This window comes from Protomyctophum parallelum (assembly GCF_964188405.1).
Source record: "Protomyctophum parallelum genome assembly, chromosome: 5".
NCBI lineage: Eukaryota > Metazoa > Chordata > Actinopteri > Myctophiformes > Myctophidae > Protomyctophum > Protomyctophum parallelum.
Window position 1 is genome coordinate 32199797 of NC_139702.1, and position 22011 is coordinate 32221807.

A 22011-nucleotide genomic window follows, 5' to 3' on the forward strand; every position below is an offset into this window, starting at 1 on the left:
CAGTCAGTCTTAGCATTAATGAAAAGATTTATAGCTGCACACTCATAGCAAAAGTTTTATTGTGGACACAGAGACGAGACCAACGTTTCGGACAGACAAACTGCCTTCTTCAGTGAGTCTTACTATAACATGGTTTGAAATGCTGGCCTGCATTCACTCAATTGTGACTGCAGCAGTGCACACTCACTGTAGCTTGGATGCACTTTATTGATGGAACATAAGAATACAAAAAATAAAATGAAAAACACATATCAACTGAAGCTTTTGTTGAAGGTGAATCTTTTTTTATTTCAATTATCCTGCACTTCTACAATACTGCTATGTAAATTATTAACACCTACAGTATAGGACACAAACAATACATACAATGACGTGACATTAATTAAACATTACCGTAATTTAGACGTACGTATCCTAGAAGGAGGTGGATTTAGCACCTATTAGCTAACATCTCCTTCAGCTACAGGCATGGTATATTAGACATTCCTGTCAGCCTCAAGTCAACGCTGTAGCTTTTAAAATGTGCCACACCTCAAGAATGCAAGTTACAGAAGGAAACCCTAAGGACTCAGTGATGACAAGTGGAGTGAAGGAGCCTTTTAACACAAATTAAAGCCTTCAGTTTAATGGATTTAAAGGCTATTGTAGTCGAGTAGCTGATTTGCTTCCAGCCATGCAGTTGCTAAATCATTTAACATGAATATTCTAGTGTTCAAACTGTGAAAGGACGCAACACTGACATTTACAGTCTTTCTCTCTTTTAGACACCATTTGAAATGATCCCATATTAAAATACAAAATGGTTATAAAATAAATTACATTTTGAATGGTAAAGAGTTTGTAGTATGCATACAAATATTCTGCTGTATGTTAGGTATAGGCAGCATGTCTAGTTGACAGACATGAATGACAACAGAGTTAAGGCAGGGCCAGCTGTGATGTCTATAGCTGTGTCACTCAGGCAAAGTAGGCGTACAGGAAGATGTTGATGCTGACCAGCATGATGGCATTGACGCAGCAGAACCGAGACCAGAACAGACTCTCCCTGACAGTGGGAACCCTGGGAGGTGTAGCCGCTTCCGACCGCCGTGTTGTGGCGACACACAGGCCAGCCCCCTGACCACATGTCACCCTCCGTACATGTGGAGATCCTGACACACACACACACACACACACACACACACACACACACACACACACACACACACACACACACACAAGATGCAGTCAAGCAGGGGAACTGGGATTGGTATAGAGCAGTCAGTGCATGGTTTTCAACCAGTGGTCCTTGAGGGGGGTTCCAGGAGGTCCCCAGCTAAGTGATGGAGAGTTGGTAACCAAAAGGACCCTTTATAGATCATTTTTACGCTCTCAAGAGTTAAGTGATTGTTAAACATCTGCATTACCTAATTTACAAGAAGTCTGCACAATTAGAGAATGTAGAAGAATTGTTATTTTGATCACAATACAACATGGAATTGGACAAAATCTTATCCAACAACAACAAAATATTCTTTAGTCTTTGGTCTGAGAGGCTAAATGTCATCAAAAGGTGGTCCGTGGCTCAAATACTACTATAGAGGGTAATGCGGCATGCACATGATATCATCATCATACCCGGAGGTTATGCGGGAACGCCTACTGAGTGTCAAAAAACTACTTTCTGGTCTTGACAGCCCATACATCCAAACAGAAAAGTCCTATATGATTGTGTTAAACGACGTTAAACTCCCTTTGTCACTTGATTTGCCACTCGATGCTCCACTCCACTCAAGAGACAGACAGTGCCCTCAATGGCCTCATAGGCTCATACCCATCAAACAAAATTACTTATCCAAAGAAGTGAGTGACACCCACAGCCACAACACTAGAGGGAGCGATCATGATCTGGTAGTTGGTACCACGCATATTTTGAAACAAACATGGTGTAGTTGTCATTCTACTCTTTACTGACTAATAAAGTATTCAATCAATCAATCATTCAATCCTATGATGGTGTCCTGGTCCTAATGTAATGTAAGTGCGTGCGTGCGCGTGTGTGTCCGTGCGTGCAACCAAGAGAGAGAGAATGGTAAGACAGAAGACTGTGTGTGTAAGAGAAAGGTTTAAATGTAAGTGATTGTGTGCCATTTTGAGTCAGTGTGTATTCACATCAAGTACTGTGAATATGCATGCACTCTTCTTACCCTGGGAGTTACGGTGGCTGACAGAGGACACTTTCTGCAAAGGAATTTCTCTCTCTACCTCTTCAGTCAAAGTCCACCAGGTGAGGTTACATATCTGGTGAGAGAAGAGGGGGGGAAAGTGCCTCAAACATCAGTCACATTGACATAAACATTATGCTAAAAGAAAGAATACTTTTTTTGTGTGTGAAATCTGTCACTCAAAACTCTGTCCTCATTCAATTTCTCTCAGTGAGTTAAAAAATTGAGCTGCCTGTAATTGCGCATTGGACCTTGACCACTGGCATATGCAGCAGGGACTGACACGTATATGGGATCGTGCATACACGGGTATGAACTGAATAACATACTGTACTTGACACATCTGTGGACAAGCGGATAGCATACATCTATCAAAACAACGTACACAGCATCACTGTCTGTGAAAGGAGACACAGATCCTGCACACTGTATTATTGTGCTTACTAGGATTTTATGTTATTAGTCCCAGTTGTAACTTGTAAGCCCAAAATAGTGCGGGGGATCTTCTCCTTTGTGACATAAACAAATGTCCCATTGTGTAACCATTTTTCTTCTTCCATTCCTGTAATTTGCATGACCATACACAGACATTCTGTACAGCTTGGGTTTGACACTGCAGTAGTACAGTAGTACTGTACTACTGAACTTGGAAATGTACTGGTTTTTATTTATTTTTATTTAGCACAGTATAAAAACAATACAATAATTTGTAAAACATGCAAAAGTTACAAGAGACATGTCACATGATTGTAGTATAAAAATATGTGGAGTATAAACAAAAATAAAAAACTACAACATGATTAGAGAAGAGATAATACAAAAAAATTAAGTGATCTGGTCAATCAGAGAAGAAAGGGAAGGTTTAAGAACGCCATAGACAATAAAGATAATTTAGTTTTGAGGACTTAAACAAACATTAGCACCCGTTGCTTATGTTGTAATTGATGTTGTAAGATGATAAGAGCGCCCCTCACTTCACACGGGTGTGATTTTTTTGGTCAAAGTTGATCCATGCGCCATGATGACCAGTGTGGTTGCCGTGATGCGTGTTACTCTTGCAAATGAAGCAAGTTCAACACATGGATCTCCATATGTGGAGCTGACTATCATCACCTGGAACTCCATATATGAAGATCACGACTCTGACGTCATCAAACCCTGGATAGCCATACATGATGGAGAAGACTGGATCATCACCTATCTGCATATATGGAGCCGGCCAGCAACACCAGATTAATAGTTTAACTCCTGCTTCTTAACTGTGCCGTATTAAGAAGCTCTGTTGTTTCAGCGCGACCACTTCTCGCCCTCAGGGCGTCTTTCTGGTAGTATTTGTGCTTGTTCGTTTGTTAGTTTTTTCTTGTGCACACCATAAAATCCCTCTGGAGAGACAGGAAACTGACTGGAATAGCATAAGAGTCCAGCTGGAATCAATATGGAGTATACAGTAGGCCTACATATGTCTGGTCCAGTTAATGGTGTACATGTAGATATTGAAACAGTAAGTTGACGTTGGTCTTTTTATGGATTTTAGTTCACAGAGTAAATCATATTAAAGCAGAAAATATGTATTCATCTTCTCACGCTAAACCAACCACATATTTTCAAACATTCATCACTTGGATGGGTTTGGTCTTGGATTCAAACACATGATCAACACATTGGTGGTGATGATGATGATGATGATGAACACATGAGTCAAACACATGATCATCTATATGTCTGGGGAACATGGGTGCTCACCTGTTCATGGGTGGGTGGAGGGGTGAGCAGCGTTACCGTGGTGACCACGATGGTGGTGAGCCCACAGAGCAGAATGGCAAAATGAAGGTAGTGGATGTCCCTCAGCACAGCGGGGGCCGAATCCACCACGCCACATCTGGGAGGGGGGAACGCAAACTCCAGTACCATCCTACACACGCCCACCACCAGCCCTACCATCAGGCCCCAGAATGCACCCTGAGACACACAGAGAGAGAGAGAGAAAGAGAGAGAGAGAGAGAGAGAGAGAGGTTAACAATACATCATGCTGAACTCTTTTGAACATTCCTATTCTTGGAGACACTCTGGGTGTGTCACACATGTGTACCAGACTGTTAGCACTCTCACTTTTATTAATATTTATTTTTGGAAAGTTGATAATTGTTGTCACTTGTAAACGCACACGCCTGCTGTCAAAGAATGTAATCAGTGCAGTTTGACTCGACCACAGTATAACAATCAGCTCTTCAATGTCAGCCACATCGACAAGACGCTCATACTTCTCTGTTCTCTCTCTCTCTTAATCTTATTGTGTCGCTGTCACACCATAGTACACGTTCTGTCATCAGTTACTCTTCACCGCTATCTCGTTCAAACATCTCACTTATTTTCTTTCTGACTGAATTGTCGGTCTTTCTTTCTTTCTTTCTTTCCATCAACACATTCTTTCCAGTTTCATTTTTCATTTTTGCCCCCCTAAATACTGTATAGTCGACTCAATCCAAATCAAATCAATCCATTGAGGATTGTAGAAGAGATGTTCATATGATATAAACCTTTAGGCACGATGCATTATTATTCACAACTGTAGTATGAAATACTTTATTAGCAGTTTAAAAAAAATAAAAAAAAATAAACATTATATCCTATTTAATGGACCTATAATTGGTACACATGTTTCATTGTTTTAAGTAAGCAAAAAGATGAAGTCTTAAGCCTAGTTAATTCCAGTTAAACCGCTACAGTGAGTGACTGTCTGTGTGTCACTCACATCCTGTCTGACGTTGCATGCCCTTTGACCCCTGAGTCAACACTATTAAGATTCTTAAAGTGATACGTCCGCTATATAAACCTTAACAAACATAATGCACCCAGCTTGTGTTTAACAGTCTCTTATCTTCACATGTTAGCAACAATTTTAAAACTGTTTCAAAGCAGGTATTCTGATAGCAAAGAAACAGCACGTGTATTCAGCTGCGTGCGTTGTTGTGTTAATAAGAGGAAGAGGAACAACCCAGTGATTTTATACTCTGAACGATTTTATACTTCTGAAACCTGAGAAAATACCGTTCTAACAGTTTTAGCAGTCAGGATGTCAGCACAGAGAGCAGACACATCAGGGATGGGCATTAAGCCATTTCAGACTGGTTACGTAGGAGGCTGGTTGGTACATGTAACCTGTCTTTCAACACTTGTGCTGATGCATATCCCACACACACACACACACACACACACACACACACACACACACACACACACACACACACACACACACACACACACACACACACTCACTCACACGCACTGCAATGTGACTTCAAAGTGTACAAATAGTACCAAATGGAACCGAAACACCAAAAGAATACAATGGAATTGGTATTTATGATAGTCAATCATAAACCCTCAATACCTTCATACCTGTCTAACTACTCTTCTCCAAAGTGAGTGACACCCACAGCCACAACACTAGAGGGAGCGACCATGATCTGGTACCACCCAATTTCAGAATAAACATGGGGCAATTCTCATTCTACCATTCTGCCAACAAAATGTGGAATGCCCATGAGGGACATAAAATGGAAAAAAGAAAAGAAAAGAAAGAAACATCTATCAGGACTCAGGAGACCACAAGCCAAGTAAAGGGGAGGTAAATGTAAATCATGTCATTCACTGCAGCCGTTTTCTCTTTATCTCCTTGTACATATCTTGTGATTTATATTGTTTTGTATTTGTTGATGACATGTAATAGAGTTAAATTTGTTTACATTTCCGACTGATAAAGTATTCAATCAATCAAAAAAGAAACAAACATTACGGGTCCTTTCCGAGTTAAACATAACACATTAATTACTGTCTAATCTACTTTTTTTTATCTGTCTACAACTTTTACTGACTCACAATGTATTCACTCTCTTATCAGACTGGAAAAAATAACCCCTTTCACTTTCTGAACTTTGACCTAACGGGAGCTGCTGTTACACATGAACTCTGCTGTTTCTCTAAAAACTTTTCCATGACGGAGATGATGATGCACATTTCTATAGTTAGTGAGCAACACAGACACACATTCATACTTCATAGGCCTACACACACACACACACACACACACACACACACACACACGCACGCACGCACGCACGCACGCACGCACGCACGCACGCGCACACACACACACACACACACACACACACACACACACACACACACACACACACACACACACACACACACACACACACACACACACACACACACACGCACGCACGCGCGCGCACACACACACACACACACACACACACACACACACAATCACACATGCCAGCAGCCTCCAAGCCAAACAGAAATGTTATGTTTGGACCCGCCCAGCCCCCACCTGAGGATAATAAAACCGAACAGAACTACAGCGCGAGAGAAAGGACACACAGAACAGTGTGGAAAAACGTATGTACTGCTGTTCTGTAGGTTATCATTCACAATAATGGGATATGCTGTGAATTAAGAGATCTCTGCAAAGCATTCTGCATGGCTATTATTGTATACTCATACATCATTTGATCTGTGTGTGTGTGTGTGTGTGTGTGTGTGTGTGTGTGTGTGTGTGTGTGTGTGTGTGTGTGTGTGTGTGTGTGTGTGTGTGTGTGTGTGTGTGTGTGCGTGCGTGCGTGCGTGCGTGCGTGCGTGCGTGCGTGCGTGCGTGCGTGCGTGCGTGTGTGTTTGTGTGTAGATTAGAACCTGCTCATTGGTTCTCTGCCAGAAGATAGCCAGTGTGAAGACGGCAGTGACAGGGGGAGCAAGGTAACTGGTCACAGACTGGATGTAAACATATAGCTGACCACTGCTGGCTGACTGCAGGATGGGGATCCACACCACACTGACCGCGATCAAGATCACTGTTACAATACTGGAACACACACATACATACGCACACACGCAGGCGCACGCACACACACAGGCGTACGCACGCACACACACACACACAATTTGGTACACTAATTCTGCAGAGTGAAGAACCAATCCGACTTTAAATCAACCAATCAACATGCTCTTCATTATGTGGCCTCCCTACCGGCCGACCAATAGCAGCTCTTTCTCGGAGGCCCGGGGGCGGTGCTTCTTCCAGATGTCCATGGTGAAGAGTGTGGAGCTGCTGTTGAAAATGGACGTAAGCGATGACATCAGAGCCGCCATCATCACTGCGATCATCAAACCTCGCAGGCCTTCCACGCGCACGCACACGCACGCACACACACACACACACACACACACACACACACACACACACACACACACACACACACACACACACACACACACACAGCAACAAAGCAACAGCCTTCAGGGTAATTTTCAATGGAAGCCCGGACACTACGCTACAGAAGAACACATGATTGATTGATGCTGCGTCATTGGAGCATACAAAAAAAGTTGAGCATTCTTCAAATTTCTTCAGCGCTCAAATGACGCAATGAAGCGTCAATCAATCACAGTGAAAGTCATTCTTTCACCGTCTCCACTCCCCAAGACATTTTGCCGTTAATCAGTTCCCTCTGCTATTTAACCCATTAAGGCCAGAGGCCAATTCCACAAATGTGGAAATCCAGGGACCCCCAGAAGCAAAGATTTTAGTTAAAAATGTTTGCTTTAAAATAATATATATACTGTTGCATATTCAAAGATTTGAACACATTGTCACGATTTTTCTAAAATAGCAGATCTACAAGCTCGTAGTGTGGCAATGGCAGGAAGTGCTATTTTTGAATAGACAAAGTATGTGTAAGTGTATAACATATATATAAAACAAAAATAATGCTTTTTAGCTCATGGTGCATGTTGTAGCTTTTATCCCATCAAGAGAGAGAACTCCACAAACATGATTTATTTTTTATAGGGTTACAGTTCTAAAGTTGAAATTGGATATCAATGATTACTATTACTATGATTACTATATAAAGCTTAAACATTTTAAAAGGAACACGTCGCCATTTTCACCCTATGTTCACATATAATAGGGCCTATACTCATTACAGGATGGCACCATTTATGTCTACTCTGAAAGGACGGTTTAGACACCATGTATACCAGTGACATCAGGAGGCACTTAGAACGACAGCTTATATTTCAGCATGTTAACTTTTCTAGAAAGAGAAAGGCTGTACATTTCTATTAGCTTGGAATGCCCTTTGATGTCATCGGCACACAGGCAGGTTTCTGAACTGTCCTATAGGGTGCTGGACACACCCATTTGAGGAGGTAGACAATACTATAAAGTAGCTGAATACTCACCACTTGGCATGAGTTCAATGACCAATTTGGGAAAGGCAATGTTGGAGCATCCCACTTCAGCGCCACACACACGCACGCACTCCTCTGGGTCTACGCAACCTACAGTGTCTGGAACATAAAGTGAGCAGTCATCACTCTCTGATACACTTACATTTGTTACACAAACACACATGCATGGACACAAACGCACTGCCTGCACACACGGGTACGCACGCACGCAAGCACGCAAGCACGCATGCGCACACACACACACACACACACACACACACACACACACACACACACACACACACACACACGGTAGATATGCTATAAACACATGTATGTGAAATATAGCCCCACAGTGTGACATTATACTGTATGTACATTCCATATTGACAAGCTGATTTATGTGGAACATTGATCAAAAAGTATACAGTAGGTCTACGGCTATACCGTTATGTTCCCAATAGTCTATTTGATTGATTGAATACTTTATTAGTAGATGCTGTTTGCATAAGATAATGCAAACAGCACGAGTACAGTCATTATCATAAACTTGGTCAAGAGCACCACCATCGTTCCAGTGCCCAAAAAGTCAAGCCCTGCCACTGCCGGTCTAAATGACTGTGGCCCTTACACCTGTCCTGTTGTGGTCTAAATGACTTCCGGCTTGTGGCCCTTAATTACACCTGTCCTGTTGTGATGAAATGTTTGAGTGGCTTGTCTTGCAGCATATTATGGGCAGCTTCCCTGCAAAAGTGGATCCACTACAGTTTGCATACAGACGACGCTGTCTCAACTGGTAAATGTTGTTACCAGTTTCAGTTTGCATATAGAATTTCACTATGGCACTTTATAGCCTATGTCCTGTTTGGCAATTAATCTTTTTAGATGAATTGCGTGTCATACATGTTGCACTGCTAGTGACTATAGGGGGAACGGTATTTAATATTCTTTACGTATGTCGACTACGTACATGGGGGAAGTGACAAATAAAGTGATTCTGATTCTTGTGTAAAAGGATAACACAAAAATGTACAGTGGAATTGTTTACATTGAGGTCCTATCTATGTATTCAATTCATAAACAATAACACCAAAATACAATGTCATCCCAAAAAAAACACACTGTATTATGTTGGCCTACAGAATAGGGGAAAGGGGGAGGGGTAAAATATAAATAATATTAGGACTAAAATTGTTTTATTGGTGGTTTTATTTTTCTGTTTTGCTATACAAAAAGTGTATATTACTAGTATGACTGCTGTCACATAGTCACTCAGTGCCTTCATTTCCTTTTGTTGTCCCTCGCTTTGTTTTTGTTTTTTTGTATTTGTTATTGTCTTTTTATCAATAAAAATTAAGTGGAAAAATGTTTTAGGCTAGTTAATTAATTAATTAATTTTATTTTTGTGTGAAATTCGTAGGCTACCTGGTATTTACCCAACTAATCTGACTCTGAAGCAAGTTGCTCTAATTCTCTCTCTCGCCAAGAGGGCGGAGTGTGTTGACCAGCAACCGGACACTCCTCCTTCCAACCCCCGGTGAACGAGCTTCCGTTAACGAGCCTTTCTCTCTCGCTGGGTCACACGTCTGTCTGTCTGTCTACCAGACACGGAGACACCAGCGCAGCTCACCAGGCACACACACAGACACAACACAACGCCACGCCACTCAACTTGTGGAACAGGCAGCCAGAGCCAAAGTAAACTTAAGCGGCGAGACTTTGGGGGAAAAAAGGGAAAGTTTCTCGTTGGGCTGTCTATCATGTGGACTTTGGAATAGCGATCTGCGTTGTTGTCAGTGGATTTAAAACGGCAGGAAAAGTACACGTCTTCTACTGAATCATATTACACAAAATGCTGGTGGATTAAGGACGCGTATCCTGTCTGAAGTTCCTCTTTTGTTTGACTATTAAACGGGCAGACGTCAGACTTGACAGACAGAGACACTGAGATCATTATTTTCTTGCTCTTGAGGAGTTGAACCGGGTTCCATTCAGCTGCCGCTTCACGTGACAGGCGTGGCACCGGGTGGGACGCGGGTGGGACAGCTTTGTTCCGCCGGAGCCGCCCTCACCTGTGCGCCTGTTGTGTTCGGTGCGGGCGTGCGCGCGCGAGAGAGAATGCGTGCGTGTGTTTATGTGTTGTGTATGTGACTGTGTGTAATCTGAGATCTGGGCTGAGCTAACCAAGACAGGATCTGTGAGAGGAACTATTCTAGCGAGGCTATAGGAACAAAAGTTCTTCTCCCCGCGGGATCCACTTTCAGCTGAACCGGATCGCACTGGGAATCTCCTGGACAACAACATGGGCCTTATAAGAACAAGGACCTTCTTTTTCCAGGGTTCGACACGTTTGAACTACTAGTGGAAACTGGGTCAGCGTGGCCCACCCCACTGTTAACTACTCATTGCCCGGTGGAGTTTTTTGGGGTAACGGTTATCCATCATGGCGCTGTCACAGATCCAGTGTCTGGACGAACACAACGTCAACTTGCGCGTGAGCGAGAGCAAGCCAGAGTTCTTCTACAGCGAGGATCAGCGGCTGGCTCTGGAGGCGCTCATCTCCAGGGGCCGCGACGCCTTCGCGGACCACCTCCGCCAACGCGACGTCCGTGACTTCCTCTCGGAACCGGAGCTGGAGCGTCTGGCGCGCACGGCCGAGGCCTACCGGCCCGGCTGCGATCACCAGCCGCAGCAGAAGACAGAGACGGCGGGGGGAGGAGCACCCACGACCCCGGGGACCCCCACGAGCCCGGGGGGAAACGCAGCAGACGACGGGGACGGACCGGTGTCCCTGCAGTACTGGCCGGACCGGTCCGAGGCCTCGGTGGCCGAGCTGGACCTGGGCTGGCCGGAGGCCAACTCGTACCGAGGGGTGACGCGCGTGGCCGTGCACACGCAACCCCCGACCGAGGGGGCCCAAACGCACATAAAGGAGGTGGTCCGCAAGAGCATCGCCAATGCTCAGAGGGTACGCAAATTACGAGATAATTGGGTGATGATGATGATGGTGAAACGAAGTGAATTGATGATGAGATCGACTGGTTTTCCGTTAACAATGCTGCTCTATAGCCTAGACTAGAGATCATATTCACAACCTGAGACTGTTTTTTATCTTCCTTTTCTTTACTAATTTCCGCCTATTTTCACAATTTCTCATGAGATGTGCCTTTTAGCCCTGATCCGGGCTACCCCTTATTATAGCTATTCTCATATCAGTTGTTTTTCATATGTTCCATACACACACTTACCTGTACATGCACGCACACACACACACACACACACACACACACACACACACACACACACACACACACACACACACACACACACACACACACACACGTCACACACACACACACACACACACACACACACACACACACACACACACACACACACACACACACACACACACACACACACACACACACACACAGAGAGAGAGAGAGCCATTTGTGATGTATATCCTCTGACATCACTGTCTCTTTACCCTTCACCTACACCACCTATAGTGCCCCCCACACACACACACACACGCGCGCGCGCGCACGCACATATGTACACGTACAAATACATGTCTAGATTTGTCCAAATGCCAGAACGGAATCAGCTATAGGTACGGTGAGTCTGAGTCAGTGGCGATAGTTGAGTGAAATACTGTGGAGTGGCTTGGTGCTTTATTAGTCATGCCTCAGCTCACTCAGTCAGTCACACACCCATGTGTGTGCATTTGTATTCACTGGCATATTTTAAGCCACCAGCAGTGCAACAGATGAATAATAATAGTAGGACTTGAGTTTTTCAACCGTAACGTGAACTCACTGCCTCTTCACACTGGGGCCCTGGACAAGGGAACTGAGAATACACAGGGCTGTGTAAAGAATCACAAACATGCCATTGGTTGCGCAGGGTTCAGCGTGATCCAAGCAAGACACCCACTCCTCAACCACTTCACATCTCTGCACCACTCTGTCCCAGTGGCTCAGGACTCAGGAGTCGGAGGCCATAATGTGGATTGCAGACCAAGTTTTTGTGTAGTAAATACCCACTTTATGTTTCCTATACATCTTGTTTTTAATTATTATTTATTTCAAAAGATTTTCAAAGAATGCAACATTTAAATATATAATATACATTCATTCGAGGGGGGGGGGGGGGGGGGGGGGATAGAACAACAACCTACACTGTAAACTGTTAATTTAGCTCTGAGAGTTTACAAATGGACCAAATGTTAAGGTCAACCAATTTAGTTCCTTTTGTACTCTTGGAGTAAAACACTTAGGACTATACTAGTAGGCTACTATACAGCTACTTTGTTCTAAGGAAGAAAGGCTGACATACAGTACCTTGACACTCGTCATGTCTTTGAAGGCTAAAGGCCAAGCCAATAATCTTTTTTTTTTGTAGACAATTATTTTTTACCCCCCTATTATTATCATTATTACAATTTCTCCCTGCACACATTTCTGTGTTGTCACTTCTGTTATATCCTACTGAATCACCTGCCAGGGAGGAGCCCCCAATGGCAGGGCGTAGCCGTAGGCCATACGGCGTAGGGCCTAGGAGTATGTGAAATGACCTGCCCTGCTTCCCTCCCCAACCACGGGACAATTGTGCTCGCATACGTCAATGCAGGATGCACCACAGTGGATTCGAACCCACAACCTCCGTGGTGATGGTTAGGGACTTTACCACCCATGCGCCTCAAGCCAGTAATCTTGGAGTAACTAGATTCATATCAAAATTGTAATCGCCACATCAAGTCAATAACAAAGTCAGCCTAATGTAATATCTGTGATCGTCTTTTTAAATCGATCAGTAGCTTTAGTGACAAAAGATATCTATGACCTGACTTTTGCATTATTAAACCTCAAAAAGTGTTAGATCAGGACCGGTCTAATAACTGTTCCCAGAATGAAAACAAAACATGCTGAGGCAGCGTTTATTGTGCCACACATTAATTAGTTGGAACCAGGGGGGCAGTCAGCCAGATATTTCGTGAAGCCTCATTTGAAATCGGTAGTTCATATGTTGAACCTGTTGTGGCGCTGGACCGGACCCAAAAAGCCCCATAGCTCCATAGAGGCCCATGTATTTTGGCCCAACTTCACCTAGACTGTATTACCTTAATAAACATGGTCATGAATACTTTCTTCTTCCAGTCACTAGTTTAAAGTCTCGTTTCTAATGTCATAATATTCTTTTTGGAAAATTATGGTCCCATTAATTAAAAAAATGACCATAAAGAAAAAAAAACATCGCGTATGTTCTGAGGGGCGTGGCTACCGTTACAGTCTATGATCGGGATTCCCCTCCCACTCGAGTCAAAATAAAAACCAACGGAGAAGAAGGGGGGAAGTCCCGCCTCGTTGTCTGGGCCAGCCAATGGGCCAGCTGGTCCAAAACGGAGCCAGCCAATGGCCAGCTGGTACCAAAAGATGGCGACTTACATCAGGAATTAGCATATTATTTCAGGCTTCATTTTACGTTCATGTTAGACCCGGTGAACGCTTTGTCCATATTTTTTACAGTCTATGGTTGGAACCAACTCTTGACTATACTTCCAACAATCCAACAACTTTTATGTGCTGTGCTGCCTTTTCCTGAGAAAACATTTCTTACAAATCTCAGCTTATACGTGTTCTTTTATCTTATTACAACTAGTCCTTACCCGTTCGAATATATGAACACCAAATGATGTACAGTGTGGGTAATCCGATTTAATAGGTCATAGTATTGATGTAGGTATTTTGAGTGTACTCAGTCTGGGGCTGGGGGAGGAAGTTGGGATGAGCTTGGGAAGTTGGGATGGGTACAAAATTAATATTATTATTAGGCACGTGGTCTGTCGACCCCCAAGTGGTCCACGAAGCATGCCGTGGGGGGTCTGTGTGTTCCTCGGACTCACAGACATCTGTCTCTCTGTCACACAAATGCGTGCGCCCGTCCCTGCCGGCTTGTGTGGTCTGGCACCGGCATGCACGTGCATGCGTCCTGTCAGCGGACGTCACACACGCATGTGAGGTGCGATCGACTCGTCGTTGCGGTTGCACACCAGGTCTGGACTAGCCACTAGTCCGGTGGGCCGACCCGTGGTGGGCAACCCACCGGGCCGGGTGGCACTTGTTTGTGGTGGGCCGGTCTGGGTCAAATGTTAAATTAGTTGTCTGTTTCAGTGTAGTTGTCTGTTGGTTGTGTATCATTTATGTTGTTCTATGAAAGTGGTGGTATTAATTTGTATGTGCCTCGACCCGGCGCACATGCGCAGGCCGACGAAAGCTTTGGTGCTAGGGTTAAACAGAGATTAGAAAAAGGCTAATAAACAGTGTTGAATTTGTTAAATTGGAATAAAGGGCCTTTATCCCCCTCCATAAGGTAATGGACAATGTCTGTATGCAAATTCAGAGCCATTGGTGCAGCCAGTGACATTGCCTCAGACAAACATAATTCACATATTCACTTAATTATATGTTAGATTGTTATTTCTATATTTTAAGCTTTTTTATGCCTTATGTAAAGCATTTCAAATTGCCTTTGTGTATCAAATGTGTTATACAAATAAACCTTTGTTATATAATTTATTCCCCCTTTATGAGACAGATTTGTTGTTGCTGCTGCTTTGTGTGTTTGTGCTTAGCCTGAGAGGCTGGCTTCCAAATAGCTCTGATTGGAGTTGATAAGAGAAGTTTAATTGTACCCACCCACTCAGCAGGAAACACTAACACTGTGTTTATCTTTGTGTGTGTGTGTGTGTGTGTGTGTGTGTGTGTGTGTGTGTGTGTGTGTGTGTGTGTGTGTGTGTGTGTGTGTGTGTGTGTGCGTGCGTGCAGGTGATAGCCGTGGTGATGGATGCATTTACAGATGTGGATATCTTCAGAGACCTGCTGGATGCATCCTACAAACGCAAAGTTCCTGCTTACATCATCATCGACACAGCGTCCGTGCCGAGTTTCCTATCTATGTGTGGCAGAGCTGATATGCACCGTGGACACCTAAAGGTAAGCGCATGTCGCACCTGTATGTTTTGGTAAGCAAGAAAGGGTGCACTCACTGTCTGCCCTTGATAAGACCAAACTAACGTTCAACAACAGGCAAGCACTAGCAAGTTTTACTTTTAAACTATAAAACATGTACCTGGCAGCAGTTATGACTTCAGCCATTCACTAAAGTCACTAAACTGAACCAGTGAGGTTAACTGCCATTTTATACCGCAGGGGAGAAAGATACATTGCTAAGCACATTCCAGTCTGTGCTGCAGGCAATTAGACGCACCACATGCAAGTCTGCGTAAGTAAATGCACTGTTTCCAGTCAAATGTTTATGTTCTGTCCCTCTTTGGAGTCCTCAAGGATAACGATTAAGATACAATTTGGCAGATGCACATTTTGATACCACTGAATCTTTGCTGCCCTCAGAAGTACCCCCTTCATTTATCCTGCAAATCCCCAGTCTGTAAGACTCATTAGAGAGCGTGAGTACACCATTAGTACCACAGGGTTTAGAAATATAAGCAGAACACTATGGACAGACAGCGTATCCATTATTTGCTTTTTAAAATCTGGCTATGAAATAATGTGTTCCAGTTTGAATTTAGCCAGCAAAATGATTCAGTGATCAAGTTCCTTGAAAGAACAAACTCATCTTTCCGTACAATGCAACTACTATAGTATCTGTGAGAATCTGTGAGATTTGCTACTGAACATGAAAAGAAAAATTACCCGCGAGGCTTGGCCGGGAACCACGCCCTTATCACAGGGCCAAAGACAAATACCGCAGGGTGTGTCATACGCACACACACAAACACACACACACACCCCCCCCCCCCCCACACACACACACACACACACACACACACACACCATGTTCGGACGTGCAGAGTCAGCAAACATGAGGTTAGTCAGTGTGGTTTGAATGGAGAACCTCTGTCTTTTAAAGACAAGTAAGTTCATCCCATTCGCCATGTTTATTTTTCCTGTTGAAGTCCTCAGTGTCTTCGGGACTTAATCCCATAGAGGCAGTTTTGAATAGCATTGTAGTGTATTTATTCCCATTATTGCATTACTGTATTGCACTCTGGTTGGACGCCACTATGCATTTCATTGTCAAAGTATTTGTATACTATGTGCAGTGACAATAAATTGAATCTAATCTAATCTAATCTAATCATTGGCAGTGTGTGACCATTGACGGTGTGTGTGTGTGTGTGTGTGTGTGTGTGTGTGTGTGTGTGTGTGTGTGTGTGTGTGTGTGTGTGTGTGTGTGTGTGTGTGTGTGTGCGCGTGTAGAACCTGCGTGTGCGCAGTTGTGGCGGTGTGGAGTTCTGCACGCGGTCAGCTGTGAAGGTGCGTGGGTCACTGAGCCAGAGGTTTCTGCTGGTGGATGGAGACAAAGCCATCTCTGGCTCATACAGGTATGGTGAACATGGCTACATTCTATAGGGTTCTCTACACAGAACTACATCATTTACGCTAGGGCAGTAAGGGCACTGGAAGCCTCTGCTGCTTTGTGCATGCTTGTATGTGTGCACGTACGCACGCACGGGCGCACGCGTGCATGCTTGTATGTGTGCACGTACGCGTGCACACACACACACACACACACACACACACACACACACACACACACACACACACACACACACACACACACACACACACACACACACACACACACACACACACACATATACATACATACACACAGCTATAGTTTATACTAATCCTGAGCCAATTTCCCACTGGCCAAAACACACACACTCAAATCTGGCTTTTGTCTTAAGGAAAGGCTACAACCGGCATTCATTTTCCCTGACAAATGACTCCGGGCAGGCCCCTAAAAGTAGATATGTGTGAACCAGAGAAATAATTTACGAGTACATTGTGTGCGAGTAAAGGACCAACCGTAATCTCCTCAGTCCAAAGTAGACACATGCTACCCATGTTGGCCCTGGGGTGGCACTGGAGGAAAGGCTATGGGGGTCATCCAAATCAGTGTCCTTGCTACAGTAAGAACAGTAAATACCATGGCAATTCACCACAGAGCTATTTATTATCTGGAGAAAGGGCTGAATTTCAATCAAAGTTGCTCACTCAGCGCATGTGGATGGCTATATTCCACTCAGCGCATGTGGATGGCTATATTCCACTCAGCGCATGTGGATGGCTATATTCCAAATGTATTTGGTAAGAACAAAGAAGACCCTGGAAAACGTGCAAGATGTCATCCAAGAGCATGCTGTGTATTAACTGCACAAAGAAAGTACAAATGAGAATAAATTGCTAGTACAACTTAAAGTACAAAAGAGAATTGCTAGTACAACATTAGAGAATGCTGAAGAACAAGTGTTGTGTTGGCAGTGGCACCACCCCAGCTCCAGAATGATAGCTATTTAACAACTCAAACCCTATATACTTCTTCCCCCAGGGGTCTGTCCATATTGATTGATTGATTGATTGATTGATTGAAAATGTTACTAACAATTTGTAGAATGGGTACAGTTCAACGAAAGTTGAACTGTACCCACTGTACCCACTTGTTTACATCAGGGTCCTCCGTTTTCAATTCAACAGAACATTTAAAGAGATACAAATGTATCTATACTTGGTCCTCTTCACCGAAAATAGCTGATCTACAAGCTCACAACAGGCCACGTTGCGACGCGTTTTTGCCAAATGTTTGCCTATTTTCACCGAACGTTCGCCTATTATGAGTGACCTTCCCAGAATAGGGATGCTAGGGTAGTAGTTGTCCAGCATGTGTCAGTATGTGTTGTTTTTCCCCCCCAGCTTCACGTGGTCCTCGTCTCGCCTGGACCGTAACCTCATCACCGTGATAACGGGGCAGGCGGTGGAGACATTCGACACGCAGTTCCGCGACCTCTATCTGACCTCCAGGGGCGTGTCTCTCTCCAAGGTCTCTGTGAACGACGAGCCCGTCCTTGACCCCGTGCCCCAGGCGGCTCCCATTCCGGTACCGGCCAGCATCGCCAGGAAACTCATCAATCCCAAGTACGCCCTGGTCACCTCCGGAAACCACGCGAGCACCACCTCGTCTGACCGGAACTCCAGCAACAAGAACTCAAAAGGGCTCAAGTTCCCCAAAGGACGCGTCAAAGAGCGGGTGGAAGCTCCGCCCCTGCATCCCGGATTAGCCGATCTGGAGAAAGCGTACTTGATCCCTTACCTGCCCACGTGGCCGGACCCGGACCCGCCCAAGGACGTCATTGGTTTTATTAACATCAGAGACGACAAGCGGGCGTTCCAGGTTCATCTACAGAGGTCGGAGATGTTCGAGGTCAGCCAGGCCATACGCTTCAGGTCGCCTTTCACAGCAGAACCCACACCGTGTGAAAAAGACACACCAGAGGGGGCTACACGTCCCACAGGTACAGACACCTCTGGGAAAACAGGTAGGGAAGCCTTGGTTCCCCTCGGCCAGTCTAACACACAGCCGCAGCATACACACTCTTCCTCCATAGAACACACAGATGAGACAGATGCCAGTAGACCATCTCAACAGCCGAGTGTATCTCAAGCTGAGGACACACACAAACCTGATCCACACACTAACAAACCCCAAGATAAAGACACTAGTACTTCACAGCCCAGGGACACTGCTAAACAAACTCCAGAGACACTTCCCGCTCCTTCAGCGCCTCCAATCCCCAAACGCCGCACCCTGCAGTTGGTCATAGACGCCAACCCCTCAGAGCAGTCCGGCCAACCACCTCAGGTCACCCTGATTAAAAAGGACCAATCGGACACAACGCCGGTACAAACCCAGGAAGATAAAAATGCGATGCATGGGCGTGTCCGTGGCCTATCACTGGAGGAGACCAAGGACGGTGGCAGCGTTGGCGAGGGCAGTCAAGACAGTACCAAAGTCTTGTGTGACCGCACAGCCAACGACAACCCCTCGTCGGAGGAGGAGTTCTACGACTGCAGCCAATCGGACTCCAGTGAGCCTACGGCCAGCGAGCCTCTGGCCAATGGAGTCACGACCACGGGATCAGGCCGTGAACATCGTGCACAAGGCGATGGGGTCAACCTGATGGCCCGTCTGTCCCAGAGCATGGTGGACCTCCGGGACCCCCAGCAGTCAGAAGACACTAGCAACGCTCTCCTCCTCGAATCGCGGCAGCTCCGTCAAAAGTCCTACCCGTCACCACACAGGCACATAGGACAGGTAAGGTCCTACCCGTCAGCACACAGGCACATAGGACAGGTAAGGTCCTACCCGTCAGCACACAGGCACATAGGACAGGTAAGGTCCTACCTGTCAGCACACAGGCACATAGGACAGGTAGGGCTCTAACTGAAGTGGTGTCCTTCATGCTCGGAGTCGTCAGTCGTAAAGCGGTGGGAGGTATTAGTTGGTGAGTTAACCCATTTTTGATTTTTAGGTATATACAGTATATAGCAGGGGTACCCAACTGGCGGACCGCGGTCCGCGACCGGACCGCGGACCACCTCTTTGCGGACCACCCAAAACAAAAACAAAAAAAAAAGTTTTTTTTTTTTTTTTTTTTAAGTTAATAATATAAATAACATCAGATGGTACATTTCTCATGTGAAATTGCTGCAAAGGCCCCCAAAATGTCCCCCAAGGGCCCCCAAAATTCTGGCGCGCGCGCAGTGTGGCCTGCCAGGGCGTATAACTCCCGGCCTGATTTGGAGTTCCACTCCGGGCCTGCACTCTGCACCCCATTATTGGTTGGGTGGAAGGCGATCTGATTTGTATAAGCTTGGCTTGACCATACTAAACGGGCATAGAGCCCCGCTCTCCGATGGACGCCGCGCATGGGACCGGACCTCGGTCTTATTCAAAAAATTATTTGTGGACCTTCATCATTTCTAGTTGAGGACCCCTGGTATATAGCAACATAAGTTGTTCAGAAAACTCTTAGGATTTAAAACAGTGGTTCTCAAAAATAGCAGATACTGGTATACATCTTCCATCTTTGAAAGATCTGGAGAAATCCCCAGCAAAAATAGTTAACATAGCATCAAAGACAGTTTCAAAATATATTGAAAATATTTGAAACATTTGGAACATTTTAACAGCACAACATTTATTTGCAAAAAAATAGGCAGTTAATAAAAGTACACACCTGTGTATTCAAGACACTTTCAGAGTAGCGTTGACCTGCATGTGATGCTCTCATCATTAAAGGAAATAAGTCATCACTGAACCTACTCATCCTGAATATTCCTATATGAATCCTGATGATTCCCTAACAGTATGAGGTTCAACAGATCTATTCTACACCAGTGATTTTTCTTTCTGTCTTAATAATACGATCCATAACAGACTTATCTCCATAAAAATGTCTTCATTACTGTAGCAAACCAATAAAAATGAAATTATGAAAACATTAAGAGAACACTTTAAATCACAGTACAGTATAAATGGCAACATTAAGGTGCTTCTCTGGCTTCTCTGTTCACGTTGGCATGGTTTCAATTGGTTCATAAAACAATGTTTCTCCAGAAATAGAATTTTAGAATCAACAATCTGCACTTTAATGCCATAACTGCCGAAAGAATTAAGGCGATATGAAGTTCACAGTGTTGGATTTACATTTCTTGCCATTTTCTTACATTTCAAGTCTCGATTTCAAGATACGCGTTAAAATCCAATTAAATCCTACTTAGTTGACTGGGGTGCTCCAGGGCTCTATTTTAGGTCTACTCCATTTCCTTCAATACACAATCCCTTTGCCGTAAATAGCTGATCTACAAGCTCACGACATGTTACAAACGCAATGTGTTGTGAGCTTGTAGACCTGACGTTTTAGCAAAATGTTAGAAAACAACCAACAACCGTATAGTTGTATATACCGTACGTGACATGTAGTCAAATGAGCTTAACATGCAATAAAACTGGTGTGGTCCTTTTAAAGTCCTGTTGTAACATTTGATAAGATAGCAGTGTGTACATTTGCACTAGTAATTCATGTGTGCGACTGAGTGCAGAGGTTCCCAAGAATGATCTTTGGTGAGCAAGTTGGCACTCCTGTGAGTCCTGTAGGCTGTTATATAATAACTGGTTTTGGGGATGATTCTTTTATTGACTTGAGTTGGGGTTTTTGGCAGTTGTTTTTGTGCATGCAGACACATTCACACCAAAAATCCATCTGAACCGAGGCAGGCCACAGCCTGCCTTGTGCACATGCCCTACCTGGATAGAGGGCTCGGCTGATCATGCCAGGGAGGATGATGAAAATGAAAGGTAGCATCTTCAGGTAGGACGCCAGGATGGATGCTCCTTTCACGTGACTCAAGTTCTTGGCAGACAGGGAGCGTTGGACGATCACCTAAGCAAATATAGAAAAAAAAGGAAGAAAATAAGCAGTGAAAGTTGCTTCATCACCATGTTATAATAACGATCAGTGTGCATACAAAATAAACACCGGTGTGTTTAACCACGTACACATCAGGAGCGTTTATTTTTGTATTTTTTATACACACACACACACACACACACACACAGCATCCTTGCCTCCCCCGTTACCATCTTGTTGACTTCATATAATGTCTGATCGTACGTAAATCAC

General features: G+C 44.4%; 2 protein-coding genes across 5 annotated transcripts in view; one reads left to right on the top strand and one right to left on the bottom strand.

Annotated features, from left to right (window-relative positions):
• Positions 1–874: 874 nt before the first annotated feature.
• The window catches only part of slc5a10 (solute carrier family 5 member 10), a 29720-nt gene continuing 8583 nt past the window's right edge, over positions 875–22011 (bottom strand). The window contains exons 7-13 of the mRNA XM_083765806.1: positions 21636–21771; positions 8469–8576; positions 7252–7402; positions 6918–7086; positions 3948–4163; positions 2187–2280; positions 875–1151 (exon numbers count right to left, since the gene is read on the bottom strand). Of these exons, the coding sequence (XP_083621932.1) occupies positions 958–1151; positions 2187–2280; positions 3948–4163; positions 6918–7086; positions 7252–7402; positions 8469–8576; positions 21636–21771 (1068 nt within the window). The 3' untranslated portion in view covers positions 875–957. The remainder of the gene's footprint in view (positions 1152–2186; positions 2281–3947; positions 4164–6917; positions 7087–7251; positions 7403–8468; positions 8577–21635; positions 21772–22011) is intronic.
• fam83gb (family with sequence similarity 83 member Gb) overlaps positions 10343–22011 on the top strand; it is a 106703-nt gene continuing 95034 nt past the window's right edge. Inside the window, exons 1-5 of one of the 4 annotated variants that reach the window (XM_083765794.1) lie at positions 10343–11424; positions 15287–15454; positions 16742–16866; positions 18242–19679; positions 19758–19784. In XM_083765794.1, the coding sequence (XP_083621920.1) occupies positions 10900–11424; positions 15287–15454; positions 16742–16866; positions 18242–19679; positions 19758–19769 (2268 nt within the window). In that variant the 5' untranslated portion in view covers positions 10343–10899 and the 3' untranslated portion in view covers positions 19770–19784. Of the gene's footprint in view, positions 11425–15286; positions 15455–16741; positions 16867–18241; positions 19827–22011 lie in introns of those variants that run through there. The other 3 variants (XR_014569290.1, XM_083765792.1, XM_083765793.1) reach the window with 3 other exon arrangements.